Consider the following 17,402-nt stretch of genomic DNA (forward strand, 5'->3'; position numbering starts at 1 on the left):
CATTTTTAAAATTTCAAATATAAAATGTCAAATTCAAAATGTAAACAATTAAAAATAAAATTTAAAAATTAAAAATATTAATATTAATTTTAAGATTACAAATTATAAATTTTTAAAAATTAAAAATTAAAAATAAAATTAATAAATTTATATTTAAAAATTAAATTGTGGTGGGATTAACTTAATTCCACCACAATTCAAAGGGGGGTTGGGGTTTGTTAACCCCACCCTTAACGGGATAACGGTCTAACCCCACCCTTAACGGGATAACGGTTAGACCGTTATCCGACCGTTATCCCGTTAAGGGTGGGGTTAACAAACCCCACCCCAAAAAGTTTCCTTTTGGGGATAACCCCTCTTTTATCTCCGAGCCAAACACTAGTTAGGGGGCCGACATCATTCTAACCGCACATCTCTTAATCCAATGGCCAAAATTCTAGAAGCACCAAGCACTCAGGGATTGAGTGCAGTTCCCACTGAGTTATAATATTTAATCTAATGGTTAAAAATTATCAAAGAAATTGATCGAAAGATTAAAAACATAATAGAAAAAAGGGGCAAATACTTTTAATAGTATTCTATCCCAACTCATTATATATATATATATATATATATATATATATATAAGAAATTGTTGAACACCAACTACGCGTGAAGACTATAGAGCTCAGGGTCCTAAGTTCAAATTAGGATTACACGTCGCTTGGAAAGCTTGGCTTGTGTAAGAAAAGAGAGATAAAAAGAGATCAAAAGACTAAATCTTAAACTGATTTTACAAAAATGAATTGTTGCATGATATGATATCAGAGCTTATATATCAAGCCCTTCACTGCCGTGAATTGTGGTTTAAACTAATTCTGCGAATAAAATATTTTAATCTTTTAGGTGATGAGAGGTGTTAAATCTAGCTATTATTCCTCAACATTAATTTTTGATAGTTAACTCCTCGATCGATCTATATATAGGATATTCGATTTGACTAACATATATATATATATATATATATATATATATAGCATGGGTGCAAGTGAAGGAATTTTAGCTTGGAGGAAGAATTAATTTTTCTGTTGGAGGAAGTAATGCCGTGATTTTTCGTTCGTTTTTTGGTTTTTCTTGAGCAGATCGATTGTAGGGTTTTACTGAGTGGGTCTATTCGAGCGGTTGGAAAATGTGGGAACTTCTTGTTTTCTTGTGGCTGGGGAGATTTTGACTGGCAGGCAGCTTCCTCCAACACGTTAGGCGACTAGAGACACGATTAGACGAAAATTATTCAGTGTGAAGAAATGCGTGGATTGAGGAGTATAGGTTTTAGTATGCATGTATCGTATGAATCATTAATTAGATTGACCAATCAAATAAATTAGTGAAACATTATAAGAAATGCCATTACACTGGCACATTTTCTACGTAATTACATTTTTCCCAATAGAAAATAACTCAGTCTTATGTTTGTAGGACAAATTATTCCCTGGACCATGGTCCACAACGTCTTGTCACAAAAACTCAATAATAAGGCTTCATTTGGTTCACGGTGTAATATTCAGATAAATCTTTATATTTTTTGTTGAAAATATTCAAAATCAATGATAAGAATATAGTAATTCTTAACAACCTTCCAACTAATTAAGTGCCTTGATAAGTTAGTAACAAACTTGTCATTCCAACTATATAATATATAATATTTTCAAAATATTACAAACTTTGAAGTAGATGACCCCTAAAAGTCTTAAAATATATAACTTCAAAACAATTGAACATACACTATTAAGAAAATCTCATTGTAAGGACGCTCTTTAGATGACGCAGGGGCCGAGAAAGCGTTCCTACAGTATAACGAATATCGATGCTTCAGCTATAATAAGAATCGGATCCAAAAATCCATCAAGAATGCCATTTTCAGCTCAAAACACCAAGTTTCAGAAAAATTCAGCAATTGAGCACTACTAATCTAAATTTCTTGGTGTTAGAAATGCCCCACACACTCTCCTTCAAGTCAAGATCCATGAAATGATTTCTCTATAGTAGCTGGTAGCATCAAAATGGTAGATTACCAAGTTTCCTCCATGATTGTTGCTGATTTCCAACTGAAATTTCACTATCTCAAAGAATTAGGAATGAATTTGAGAGAAGTTGAGGGGGATTTGTGAAAAAATTGAAGTTTTCTGTGATGGAGAGTGAAAAGAAGTTCATCAGGGAACGCCTACCCATTTTATAGAGCAGTTGGTTGGGTAGACTAAGCCACGGGAACAAAAAATGCAAATCTATTACAGTGCTGTAAAACCTTAATCCGGGCTCCCAAATTCGAGAACTGGGTGCTTGGATCTGATCTAAGGCGGTTCAGTGGTAGGGCGGTCCAGTACTCCCTTAACGTGTCACATCGCAGGGCCAATTTTAAAAGTCTTTTTATAATAAATACTATTTTTGAAATCAGAGTTACGAAAAATGTGTCATTTTTTTTTTTTTGAATTCATGGCCCACGTGACGTACAGATCCGCCACAAATACAAAGTTTCTCTATCTACTCGAACAGAATCTCTTTTATATTTGCACGGCGTACCAACAGATACATCAGGATCATAACTATAATATACATTCATCAATCCACAAACAATTCATGTGATGCATTTTCATACAGCTAGTGATTCTTAGGGATGATGCATGCCTCTAAACACTCCCTAGGCGCTGTATAATGCGATGCACAGTACAACAATCATCCTACTTAAAAGTGCTCCCCACCCGAAACTTTATTTTTAAGCTCTATTTAATCATTCATAAAACCATTCGAAAACCTTTCAAAACTGTTTCCCACTCGAAAACTCCATTTTGAAAACCGACTACCTCGAGAGGTAGAAAACCACGATGTATAATTAAGTAAATCCAAAACTAAACATTCATAAATCTCCAACATTCAACAAATTTCGTTTGCATGCATAATAGGAAATCACCAACTCACACAGTTCACAAATATTCAAACATCAATAGTAATTGTCACGCCCCGAGCCCGCCTACTTGGTCGGTTTCGGGCACGCCAACAGACAGCCGAACGGACAGGGTTTCCCCTGTGCCGCGGACAAAGTCTCCCCTGTACGTCCAAGGCGTCGCAATCAATACAATGTACGAAGTTCCAACCAGGAACACATTTCAATCAAAGATTGCATAAGGAAGTATCAAAAACATAATCTACTTGTTATTACAAGCATTCACATTCACTAGATACATTTTACATCACAATTACATATTACATTTAACTTCCAAATACAATCATGCTTTAACATTATTATTACAACTTGATTCTTTTCATTTTCTTGCATCCCTAAGTAAGGCCGACTCAGGGTACCGCTATCTCTGGTCTCGGTGGTAGGGCGTTAACTACAGAGCTACGCCCTCACCTCACGCCGCCGCGCGCTTATGTGTGAACCTGTAACACCCCAAAATAATGTGGGGTGAGAACCAACTCCATGGTTCCCAGTGGGTACGGCCACCCAAGGGAAAAGCTCGACCAATAGGTCCAAGAGAGGCAACTGCAACAAGTTAGTCCAATAACATATAACAGATATTTACACATTTACTCGATATTGAACTACATGTCATGCCTCGCGATATGCAATATGAAACTATGCAACTATACAAGTAAAATAAATGATTTTACTTTCTATCCATAGCTTTTTCATAATTTATACATCTTGTCACTTTACATCATTGGTTATTTGCTCCTAAGGTTTTTCTTTACCCTAGCCAAGCTAACAACCCGACTCGGTCTCGAGTCAATCATCTGCAAAATACCACATACATCCAGACTCAAGGTGAAGGACGTCTCATATGCACCTCAGCCATAAATCCACTCAACTGGAATACCAAATCTATAGCTCATAATGCATGCTTTCACACATTCACTTTGGCCTTTACCCAATTATCTTGGTTAACATTTGTTACCCAAAACTCACAATCCATATATCCCGTCTACCGGGGGAGGCACTTGGCACTACCACCCGAGGGATCTTCGCCGGGGTACTCTCCCCGTGGTGTCTACACTCCGGAGTACACCGCTTGAGGAGGAGCTACCTCCCTCAAGCCGGAACCAATGTGAGTATGATCTAATTCCCAATTCGGGAATATATAGCCACAATGACATAAGCAGGTCCTACCTTGTCATATATGCCACTCTCTAGGCCACACTTGCCATAACATAGGTTTACTTGACTCTAGATTTAATTACCTCTAGATTCATTCCCCACCTATATTCTTTAACACTAGGTTCTTGTCCAACCTATATTCTCTAACACTAGATTCTTGTCCAACCTATGTTCTTTAACACTAGGTTCTTGTCCAACCTATATTCTTTAACACTAGGTTCATGTCCAATCTATGTTCTTTAACACTAGGTTCTTGTCCAACCTATGTTTTTTAACACTAGGTTCAATATCATCCATGTTTAACCTATATTCAAAACACTATGTTCAATGCCACTCGATCTATGTGCATATCTATATATGTACACATGCCCATATCCTTTACTTAACATTAGTATCTCTACAACATGATCATCAAGTATATCTTAGTATTGGCCCCACGCTTACATTTAGCATTTCCATGACATGCATTCAATTAACATTAACCAATGCATATATTCTAACATTTCTATACCACATCATTCATGCATTTAGTTAGCATTCTTACATTATGTCACTTCATGTACAATCTCTTAGCATCTTACTTTAGATAATTAACATGCATTATCTAGCATTTATATGACATGCTTATCCAAACTAGCATTCTTTACAACTTATCATTATACATTACAACTAGCATGTTCTCTACTTTATGTTAACATGCAAATGTCATTTATCTCATGATTTTAACTAGCATCATTTATATTACATCATCATACATTCTAGCATTTCTATATTACATTTTTAGCATGCATTCCCTTTAGCATTTACTACATGCATTCATCTAGCATTTATATGCATCAATATTGTTGGAAATAATAGGCAGCGGAAACTTACAAACCGGATAGCCAACGTATCCGGGAGCCCAAATCGGATCGGATTACTTGTTTTACAAGCCTTCTTGAATCGTCCTTGTCTCGATGCTTCTGGATCTCCCACGTTTCTCGTCTTCTCCTTTGCGTACGCCTTACGCCACGGATCGGATGCAGATCTGATGCGACGGATGCTGATCGAAGAGGGCTACCAGAGTCCTCTTCTATGTCCACACTCCAAAACCCCGGGAACGTAGGTGGAAATCCCAGAGAGGAAGAAGAGAGAGAATAACGGAATATTGAATTAATTCGAATATCAAAATGTCTCAGATGGGAGAAACAATGGGACGTATATATAGAATAATGGAACCCCTAAATATCCTGAATCTCACAAAGAGATTAGGNCAACTTATCATTATACATTACAACTAGCATGTTCTCTACTTTATGTTAACATGCAAATGTCATTTATCTCATGCTTTTAACTAGCATCATTTATATTACATTATCATGCATTCTAACATTTCTATATTACATCTTTAGTATGCATTCCCTTTAGCATTTACTACATGCATTCATCTAGCATTTATATGCATCAACATGAATTCACTTTACTTAGACATACAGGCGACCTAGTCGCTTCGGTAAGCACAACCCACCTCAAGTTGCTTTCCGATTGCTTGTCGACACCTGCAATCGGCCTCCCGCGACTCCCGTAACCCGGTTCGGCCCGACTTTACTAATACTCACCAACTGTGCGTCGAATCGCGGCACCGAAAATTATAGGTCTTCGGTTAAGTGCCACGGTGCTCCAAATCCATTTCCATGATTTTACGACATCGCTTCGGCCCTCCAGACGGAAACGAAGCCTAAACGTCTGTTTCTTTAATAACTTTATAATGGCTCGACGAATCGCCGAACCGACTTCGTCAACGCATTCGTTTAGCTAGCAATTAGATTTACGGAGGGTCAAATTAGATCAAACCCTTATATTTTATAAAACTCCATTCGGAGCCCTAACGTACAAATAACATCCAAATAATCTAAATTAAATGGAGAAAACATGTTTAGAACACTCTAGATACTACTAGAACATCATTTATGAAGGATTTAAACAAAATCCCAAAAGCTTACCAAAATGTGAACGTCGTGACGAAAACACGCCGCTCCAACGGGCACACGAAAGCTCGATCCGTCGCCTCCAACGCATTCACAAGCTCGCTCTCCACCAGCCCTCAAATTTTTAGAGAGAGATTTGGAGAGATGAGAGAGATCTTTAGAGAGAGAAAGAAGAGTTTCTCCCCCCCCTCTCCCATGCGTGCGTGCGTGTGATGTTGGTGCTCGGCTGAAGGAGGAAGAAGAAGCTAATTAGCTTCTATGTATAGTCAATACCAAACACTATTCACTCCAGGCAGTTTAAAATTTGATATCTTTCGCCGGAGCTTCCTGAACATCCGTTTGGGCTCAAATTTGACAGGTATATCCGGTTTTACCTAACGAGTCCAAAAAAATTTTAATATCTCAGTTTCGACCCCGTTTGGTCACCGAAAATTATACCGAACTGTAATCTTTATCAGATAGCTGTCGGATTTTATTTCCATCTTCCGGGTGTCAGAATGACATTAAACTTTAAATCTAGCCTCATAAAAATAATTCTGACTTATCCTCCAGTTTTCATAATTTTCTGACACTGTGCATTTTCTGCTAATTTATCTGTCCTGTTTCCAACAGAAAATTCTAGATCTTCTGTTTTCATTCCGATTTCAGCACAAGTCACTTCTGACTTATGTTTTACTCCTCTAAATCCAATAAAAATAGTATCTCACTCTATTTTTATTTATTTTTATTTTATACCAAAATCTGGTATGTTACAGTAATCATCTAACTGAACCATTTAATTATTAAAACTACTAAGTGCGGAAATAAAACATAATCAGGGTGATGGTCGCTACTGCAGTCTAGTTAGTACGTCCTCCCATCGCGCCAAAAGCCAACTCCTTGCCCGAGCCACCTGAGAAAATGGGGGGGTGAGAAACTACAATCAAGGTTTTTCAGTGGGTACGACAGAGCCACGAAAGCGAATCGTATTCATTAAAAAACAAAGGAGATAGAACAACAGATATGTATATGGTATGATATAAAAGCAACTATAGTAGTAATAGAGACGGGACAGTAAATGAGCAAGAATCAAACTACTACTGTAATAGAAACTCAACTGAACAGATTCCTCAAGGGTATATAATCCAAAATCAAACCCAATCTGGTGCTACCATATTGGTCCGTAGACCTCAAGCGTTGCCTGTCATAGAGTATACACTGACTTGATTCATGCGTCCATTGACGACCTATTCGGATACGTACACCTCCTGATTGATGGCCAAACTAACTGGTGTCTAGAATACACAGTGCTATGACTAAATCATGTTGATATGCTCAATACGAAAACCGGTAGAAAACCGGTGTCTTGGCCGAAGCCAGATGAAAGGGCGTACAACGCCGAATCATGATCAACTAGATCGAAACACACGACGAAAGAGTCGATGTGTAGCTTGGACCCAAGGTCCACAGATATACAACATATGCAAGTCTGCTCTTCATGTCTATCAATAACTATCATTATGCAAACAACAAGTATAGATGAATGGACGATAAGTAAAAGCAACCGACATGTAGAGAGTACGATATTGATATATAGAAGAACAGAGGAAAGTGAAACGATTTCACCGACTACCAGCTCGAAGCACCCATCTGTCACTATTGCGTCGGGAACTTGGGTGCGCAACAAGTCAACCGAACCTACGAAGATCCACCGGGTCAGTAACCAACCCACCAATCCAAAATACATGATTTACGAACCCCACACAAATTCCCGAAATCGATTTTCCAAAATCGATCACCGTAACTCGCCGAAAGTCCTAAAAATCACACGGGGACTCCGTCGGGACCCACTAAGTGTCCCGAAACTCATTGACTCGTGCCATGAGTCACCCACTGCCACAAAACACACCGATTTGGATGTCTTGGCAGCAAACACAAGGTTACACAACTAAACATTTATCGCCGGATAATTATTCGGATCCGGGCTCCCGGAGCCGGAACCCACCGTCGCTCATCCGTCATCTCCGAACTCACGATATGACGATAGTGACTAGCCAACAAGGCACAGCAACAACTCTCAGGGCAAACAAACACCGTCGGATGAAATCCGAACTGAAACCGCGTTCCGCCGGCAAATTTCGCCGAAAAACGCACAGAAATGACATTTGTTTTTTGTGAAGGCTATCGGACCTTGGACGATCAGTCCAGAGGTCACCACATAGCCATACGTACTGCCCACAGTAGCCACAAGATGCACAATTGCATACAAATCTCTATATTTACATAAAATCCTATTATTTTATGTAAATAAGGTGATTTTGTGGCTCGTTAACGCAAACCGAGGACTTTCGAGGTCCGCCGGGACACGTGCTGATAGGTCTCAGAGTGTCGGAGGCCGTGCTTATGATTCGGAGTACAACAGCTCATTGTGGGAGGCACGGGGTGCGACTCGAACATTCAGCTAACAGCGCGCACTCGAGGAAAAACTACGTCGAAAATGCAGTTTCGGTATCCGCTGATCCAAAGTGATGTAAGCACTGTGATCGGCACTGACCAGTGATGACCGTGCTTTTCTCCGGAGGCGTCGGGACAACCTCGGATCGCCGAAAAAGCCAGCGCAATCCAAAACAGCAACCAATAACAGCACTGCGAAGGCTTACCAGGCAGTGGGAGCTAGAGCGCATGGCCGGCGGCAACTCTGCGGCTGGTGCGCCGGCGGCTGACGGGTGCGGTCAACGTAGGGAGGCTGGCGGGGCTCACGCCGACTGACGGCGGGAGGCGGCGGCGGCGGCAGCGGAACANGGACAACCTCGGATCATCGAAAAAACCTGCGCAATCCAAAACAACAACCAATAACAGCACTGCGAAGGCTTACCAGGCAGTGGGAGCTAGAACACGGCCGGCGACAACTTTGCGGCGGGTGCGCCGACGGCCGACGGGTGCGGTCGACGTAGGGAGGCCGGCGGGGCTCGCGCCGACCGACGGCGGGAGGCGGCGGCGGTGGCAGCGGAACAAATCGAGCATACACAAGCCGAGCTCGGGCTCGGTGAGTTTCTCCGCCCACGGCGACGGTCGGACCGGCCAGGGGAGGGGTGTGGGCCTCCTCTGGGACCGAGGGAAAGGGATGGGGATGGTGGCCGGCGGATGCGGACGCGGCGCTACAAAGCTCGGTCGCACCAACCTGGGCTGGCCGCAGCTCTGCAGCCACTGCGCGTCGGCGCTCGGGGTGACTACGGCCGGCGAGGATGGTCGTCGGGGCTCCGGGGGAGGCGGTAACGGCGGCCTCAAGCGGCGTCGGCGCGAGGGGAGGGAGCTTCACCTCCCTCAACACGTGCTATCCCTAGATGGCAGCAAGGCAGCTGCAGTGCGGCTGCCACGATCGGGGGCGGCGGTAGTCGACGAGGAAGAGTGGCCGAGCTCAGGGGGAGGTGCCGGAGAGGGGCCGGAGGGCAAGGTTGCACCTTGCACCAACCTCGGCCAAGAATATATAGAGGGAGGTGGTGGAGGAGAAGAAGATGAGGGAGAAAGTGGCTGCGGCTGCGGCTGGCTGGCCGAGGCTCGGTCGGCGGTGGCCAGGAGGCGCGCGGCACATGAGGTGAGGGGGAAGGTGGCGGTTAGGGTCAGCTAAGCTAATAGGGGCTAGGGTTTGCATGGTGCAAACCCTAGAATGCAATATATTCAAACTCCAAATTGCGCAAAAGTCCCTCAAAACCCGGTATTTCGCACTAAGTCCCTCGTAGCGCGAGAAAAACGCGCGAGCACACTCCCATGATCAACTTCACGCAAAACGGTACATAAAATGTAGAGCTTTTCACAAAATTACTGTTTTGCCATTAATGGCCCCTCCTCGATTAACGCGCAATATCAGGAGATCTGTTCGTCAGATTTGCGAATGGATCGCACCAGTGCGATCAGCACGACAGAGACATCAAATTCACAATTTTGTTTCAGCTAATTTAGTCGCAGATTTGCGACGAAACCCACCCTCTCCCCAAATGGCAAAATCATACACAATTACATAAAATGCACGAATCACCAGATTTCTCAAAATTCGTGCGTCAAACCTTAAATCCGTCAGTGCCATTGGTTTCAGGATAGTAGAACCATTGAAAACGAGCTATTGAATCGCTATGAACGGAGTCCGATATGCGCCGAAAGCCAACTCTACTCATTGGCCTCTCCGGAAATCCGGGTTTCACTAAGGGTGTGTTTGGTTCCACGTAAAACTGTGGAAAAAAAAATTTCGGTGGAAAAAAAATTTTCGGTAGGAAAAAAATTTTACGTCGTTTGTGTTTGGTTTGTAAGAAAAGAAAAATAGTTTTCCGTGATGGTTGTTTGGTTGAAAGGAAAAGAAAAAAGTAAAAAACTATTTAATATATATTTTCTCTTATTATATATTATTATATATCATTAATATATAATAATTATCCTAATATATTTAATTATTATAATTTATATTTATAAACAAGATATATTTAAAATATATTATATAATAAATATATAATATAATATAATAATAATATATATTTAAATTTATAAATAAATTATTAATATATTTATAAATAAAATATATATATATATATATATATATATAATATTATATATATATATATAATATATTTAATTTATATATATATATATATATATATATATTATATATATATATATATAGATATAAATATATATATAGGTGAGTGGTCCAGTGTGGACCACTCACCTCCGTCCACGAGCTCTTACATGAGCTCGTGGACCCTGATGTAAGGAAAACATGAGCCGCGATTTTTCCATGGTGATTTTTCGTTTTCCGTTCCATAGAATCCGTAAAAAAAATTTTCCCGTAAAATTTTTTTACGTCAAACCAAACGCTAGAAAAATGATTTTCAACTGAAAAAAATTTTTCTGACTATTTCTACGGGGAACCAAACGCCCCCTAAGTAAAAAGTAAAGATCGCGTAAAATCTCCATTCTAACTCATTTTCCCCCAAAACCTGACGAGTGCTTTTATAATTAAAATATACACAAAAATATCGTCAATAGAGAGTTTAACTATACTGCGAAAATCTCAGTCCTTACATAACGTTTTCAGGCAGATCTCATCTATCACGAGACACGTGTCAATAGCAATGGGAGGGGAATTCGGGCCCACGATCTGCGCGGCTGATTAATAAGTCCGAATTCACTTCATCAACTCAACTGGATCTGTAAAGTAGCACCACAAGTTTGGGCACACGATTTCCTTGTTTTGGGTGCCTGAAACTTGCCAGAATCTTAGTCTTAGCTTATTTCGATGCTCCGAATTCGTTTTCGCGTCTATTTTGTGCTGAAACGACTCTAATTCATCTCGAGACTCTCCAGATGTGTTAACCAGCTAACACTAATGTCGTGAATTCGACTTCCACTCCCTCGGGGTATCACGTAGAACTTGGCTAATTTTGCATTTGGATGAAAATTGAGTTATTTTAAAAAATAAGACAAATAGCGTTTAGATTGATAAGATAGAATAAGAAGAATAATGGATAGATATAAATAGAAAATAACGATATTATCCGTCTTATTACATTTGAATTTGAGTTTTTAAATTTTATATTTAAATTTTTAAATTTTATATTTGAATTTTTAAATTTTAAATTTTATTTTTTAAATCTTAAAATTCAAAATTAAAATTTAAAATATCAAATTTTTAAATTTCAAATTTAAATTTGATATAAAATTTAAATTTGAAAATTTAAAATACCAAATTTAAAATTTATATTTTAAAATTTTAATTTTAATTTATTAAATTTAAATTTTAAAATTTAAAATTAAAATTAAAATTTTAGAAAAAGGGAGCCAGAGGAACAACTGTTTCAGGACAGAGAGCGAATTGTTATTGCCACCCCTTAATGGGTTATCTCAGGATAACCCGTCAATGGGTGGCAATCAACGGGCGGCAACATTCCCACCTCAACTAGTTTTTGTTTGCGTATAAAGGATGGGATAACCACTTATCTCACCCCTTATACCGCAACCAAATAGTGGCTTAGGGTTGTTTTTAGGCAGAAATCAAAATCAAAATGGATGACACCGTATGTGAGTGTTCGGCACTGTCAGGTGAAATGGATGTGAACCACGAGTTCACCTTATATGCACCGAATGCTTTACTGCGATTCTGAATCCTGCATTCTAAATTCTGAATTTAGAATTCAGCTACACAATTTAGAATTCAGCTAGACAATTGAGAATTCAAGTAGGCAATTCAGAATTCCACGAAGAATATAAGGAAAACAAATATTCTTTGCTCAAATTCTCTACGAAATCAAATACTATTAGTTTGACACCAAAGTTTGGTTGGTTAGTAGTGCTAATTGTATAAAAACCTATTTGCACACCGGAAATATTTTCAGTACAAATAAGAGTAACTGGTTGCCTATAGAATAGGCCATCCAAAGTATCCCATCAGCAATGAAGGAGGGTCGGGTCCCTCTCAATGATATTCGAGGAGAAGATCATCATAGCGTGGGAATTCAGAATTCAGCTATGTAGCTTGGAATTCCATGAAGAATGTAAGAAAAATAAATATCCTTTGTCCAGAAATCGTATTTTGGATTCAGAACCTAGAATTCAGAATCTGGAAAGCCAATTCATATATAATGTTTCTTATAAAAGGTTGCTGGTCCAAAATTCAGAATTCCTAATTTTGGCCTATTCTGACTCTTATAGTACAATTCAGATTTCGGAGACCTGAATTCCGAACTCAGGATTCTGCTAGGCAATTCAGGATTTAGCTAGGCAATCCAGAGAAGGCATACAAAAGGAGTTCTATGAAATTTCCATGGAGCAGAATTCAGCTAGATAATTCAGAATCCAGCTAGCCAACTTAGATTCCAAATAAATGAAGCATGCAGTTATAGTAAAAGATGGGAACTTCTCTTCCATGTTATAAAATTCCCAGTAAGAATTCGATGCTAATGTTGACAGTCAAAATCAAGGCACATAAGGAAAATTCTTAGAGGGAAAATGGGACAAAAATTATTTAATTCTCAAATTCATACCTTACCAGCACGAAGCTTCCACAGTTTTAATCTTTCCAACACATAGTGAAAGAATCCGTAAACATCAAGTAATAGCATCCATATAATATAGCTAATTTGGTTAGCTTAATACATTTCGAAGGAAACCAATTTGCATAGAAAGCAGTCAAGAATTGATAGAGGAAGCATCAATTTACTGTGCAATCGTAGAAAAATGAACTAATTGATACCAGCGAAATTAATCAAAATCCCAAGGAAAAATAATTAAAAAAAAGGTAAACAAATCCAATGAGGATAATTTTTTTTAACAAACAGCTGAAGAATTCATACAAAGCATATAAAAAGCTCAATTTGACACCTGAAATATGGAATTCTCCATTAAGGATATATGGAGATTAAATACACCACCCTGAAACAGGAAGGAAATTTGCATAAGAGTGCATACAAAACCTGCACATTTTGCAAATACCAATAATCACAAATTCAGAAAGGCTGCCGATGTAAGCGACGATTCAGAATTCGGAATTCAGATTTATAAATTCTGATTTCCATTTTTTTATATGTAATTCTAACCTTTGAGAATCTAGAAATTTGAATTCCGGGATCTTTCATATACATCAAATATCTTGATGTGATTTAAATCAAATTTCTCAATTAGAAACTTTTATACACAGCAAATAGCTGATGCAATTCTAAATTCCAAATTCTCAATTCCGAATCTAGAATTCACTTAGATAAGTCAGAATTCAGGTAAACAATTCAGAATTCAAGTAAACAATTCAGAATTCCATGAAGAATATAGGTAAAAAAAATATTCTTTGCTCAGACTCTCCCAGTTATCAAATATTATTACGTTGGAACAAAAGCCTACTTGGTTAGTAATGTTAACTGCATAAAAGACCCACATGCATACGGAAAGTATCCGGAATACATATAAAAGTGGCTGGTTGCCTATAGAATAGGTCGTCCAAAATACCACCATCGCTAACCAAGAAGGTACGGGCCTCTCTCAATTATTGCAACCATTTGGTATTCAAGGAGTAGGTCATCATAGCATGGGAATTCATAATTTATCTATGCAATTTGGAATTTCATCAAGAATATAAGAGAAACAAATATGCTCTGTTTAGAATTCATATTCAGTATTTACAAAACCGAATCTAGAGTACAGAATGAAAATCCATGTAAACTGTTGCTTATAAAAGTTTGCTGATTCAGGAATCAGAATTCATTCAGCTAGATAATCGAGAATTCAGCTAGGCACTTTCAAATTCCATGAAGAATTTAGGGAAATTAAATACACTGGTCTAGCTGAATTATAGATTACCTAGTTGAATTCAGGAACTGAAATTCAAGCTTCAGAATCCAGATTTGTATTCAGAGTTCACAGAATCCGATGAAGAATATAGAAAGAATAAATATATCTTGCCCACACTCTTGCGACCATGAAACATGACTACTTTGGCACTGCAATTACTGTGCTTATGAACTTGTTGGAAAGGATTGTGGATGATAGAGGGAAAAACGTTATTTAATTTAGGGTTTCCCCACAGAACAATTTCGAGAATTCAGAATTCATATTTAGAATTCAATGTCAACAATTTAGGATTCAAGATGTGAAACCATATAAAAGGTTAAAGCCAACTGCAAACTATATTAGACAAAAAAGGAAATTGGGATCATAAAATTCTGATGCAATTGAATTCGAGAGTACTGTTCATGCAGTTCAAAACTCTGAGCCATAAGTTTTTTTACACATCAAATACTAGTTGCCTATAGAGAAGGCCATCCAAAATTTTCAAAGGGAAAGTCACATAGCTTGGGAATTAAGAATTTAGCTAGGCAGTTCAGAATTCCATGAAGAATATAAAGAAAATAATATACTTACCTCAGACTCCCGTAGTCATCAAACATCATTAAGTTAGCACCGGAGCCTACTTGGTTACTACTACAAATTGCATAAATGCGCATCAACTCTTAGTGCGGCTGCCACCATAATGCGCGTCAAAATTATCTAATGCTTTACCTGTGTCGACCTTGATAAAAACTAACAGAGGATTGATGGCCTGTTATGCAGCAAAACAAATGACAGAGAATAGACAATAACAGAGATAAGAGTACCAAATATATCTATCCCACAAGTTTAGTTAGTCTTAGATCATTATTAATATATCCACCTTAAAGTGCCGATTCTGATGGATCATCTACATGCTTATATGAAAATGAAACGAAATCAACATAACATAATAATAAATAATTAAGAGGTTATTGACATATCCAAGTATAACATAATTAACCATCTAATTAAACACCAATGTTTTGTAATCATCTATATTTCCATAAATGCACTCATTATGCACCACTATAGAGTACAATCTTCATAACCTTGTAACCATAGCTGAATACGCATAGCCACAGTTCCCCTAGAAATAAGGACATGAGAAGTAGCCACGAAGTATAAGAACAATAGGAAGCTTATTTTTTTTTTGCGAAAAGCGTTTTATGCTTAACACAAAACCGAGCCGACAGTCCAAGGCAATAAAAGGCGAAAGAATGTTCTTTGTAAACCTTCCCAACAGGGGTAAATTGCAGTTCCGGAGGCATCACGAGAATCCCAAAACCGAGCCGACAGTCCAAGGCAATAAAAGGCAAAAGTATGTTTTTTTAAAGCTCCCTTAATCAGAAGCATACAATACTTTTTTTTTGCTTAAGTTTTCCCAAGCTGGTCAAATTTAAGTTTGCTACCTCCTATTCTTTTATTCCTGTCCAAGTTTGTTTTTTCGATCCGCATGATATTTTCTCATGTGATTAACAGAAAACTTTGATTATAGATTTTTCTAACTATCACTGCATTATTACATGTTTTTTGTCATTCTATTTTAATTTTTATTTGTTCTCAAATTTATAGCGAATCAATATAATAAATAATTACATAATTTGTTGTCATTCCATCTATTTCATAAGCTAAACTTTTATATGTATCTAATACCTCGGATCAATTAAGAATTTCAAAAACTGGCGCCAATCTAATATTCTTCATGGTGCCTCAAATTGTTTTTCTTTTTAACATATAATACAATTTGCTCATGTCTTCAATTGTATGGTTTAATTCGAATACAATATAATTTGAAATTTGATTTATTTGTTTTAGTAAAATTACTATAACCAACCTTTTATATAATTCACACTCTGAACTCAAAATTCTAAGTTATTAATTCTAAATACTAATTTTGGATTCTCAAAAAAAAATTTTGGAAAAAGGCTCTAATGTTAATAACATTTTTTTCCTTAAAATGATTTTTTATGCAGCATGTTTGTTATTTCACAAATCTATTTTTATCCTCCCTTTGGTCAGTCTGAAACCGCCTCTGTCATTTGGATTGAGTTCAGAAGCTCAACATATTGATAAACTTCTTTCTTTTCATGCTTTAAGGATGTCAAATTTTATCCAAATGTTACATAATCATCCAACTGCTCTAAAATTTCTTTTCTTCCCTTTCTTGTTTCATCACAGGTTCCAATTCCGCCAGGTCAAGTATATGCAATCAACGATTCTTTATCCCCTGAGGGTGCAGCTGATGACTATGAAACCTGTCTGAAGCAACTTGTCAAGGATGGAATCATCGCACTGTCAGCCTCTTCTGGGTTCCCCAGATTCGATCTCATGCTACTGGGAATGGGCCCGGACGGCCACATTGCCTCTCTCTTCCCTGGGCATCCCCTTATCAACGAGAAGGAGCGGTGGGTTACGTTCATTAAGGACTCGCCAAAGCCGCCGCCGGAGAGAATCACATTTACTTTCCCTGTGATCAACTCTTCTGCATACATTGCAATGGTGGTCACTGGAGCTGGAAAGGCCAGTGCCGTGCTCAAGGCTTTTGGGAGTGAGGAGAGCTCTGCAGATTTGTTGCTGCTTGATCTTATTTTCGCAAAAACAAAAAACCAGCAGATTTTTTAAGCGAATGGGCCAAAATTGAAATCCGACATTGCATCCGAAGTCGATTAGGTATAAAAATTCAAAACTCGAAACCGCGCCTGAATAAAAAAATAAAAATTCGTATTCAAAATTGACACACTATAACAAAAACGGTATATAGTGACACTTTTAAATGTCGGTATATATAGGTAAAAAAAAAGTGTTACTGGCTAAATTACTGACGTTTTTTAAAAGTGTTGTTATATGTGGAGTCGCTATATATAGGGCTGCCTTGATATTTAGCACTCACTCCTCCAGCAACCTATGGCGGAGGGACACGTGGCAATCATAACTCTCTACAGTCCCTACGAGATCCTCACGGCTGGACTCTAGCCGCT

General features: G+C 38.4%; 1 protein-coding gene and 1 long non-coding RNA gene across 2 annotated transcripts; one reads left to right on the top strand and one right to left on the bottom strand.

Moving 5' to 3' along the window:
* LOC109710747 lies at window positions 3,250–6,172 on the bottom strand. The gene is made up of 3 exons (XR_002216417.1): window positions 6,115–6,172; window positions 5,640–5,926; window positions 3,250–3,417 (listed from the first exon to the last, which is right to left on the bottom strand). It is a non-coding gene; the product is annotated as an uncharacterized LOC109710747 (long non-coding RNA).
* LOC109710686 (probable 6-phosphogluconolactonase 4, chloroplastic) lies at window positions 16,555–17,061 on the top strand (the record flags this gene model as incomplete). Its single annotated transcript, XM_020233421.1, has 1 exon — window positions 16,555–17,061. A coding segment is annotated over one exon (492 nt), but the record flags the coding sequence as incomplete, so codon positions are not given.

This window comes from Ananas comosus, linkage group 5 (assembly GCF_001540865.1).
Source record: "Ananas comosus cultivar F153 linkage group 5, ASM154086v1, whole genome shotgun sequence".
NCBI classification, from domain to species: domain Eukaryota; kingdom Viridiplantae; phylum Streptophyta; class Magnoliopsida; order Poales; family Bromeliaceae; genus Ananas; species Ananas comosus.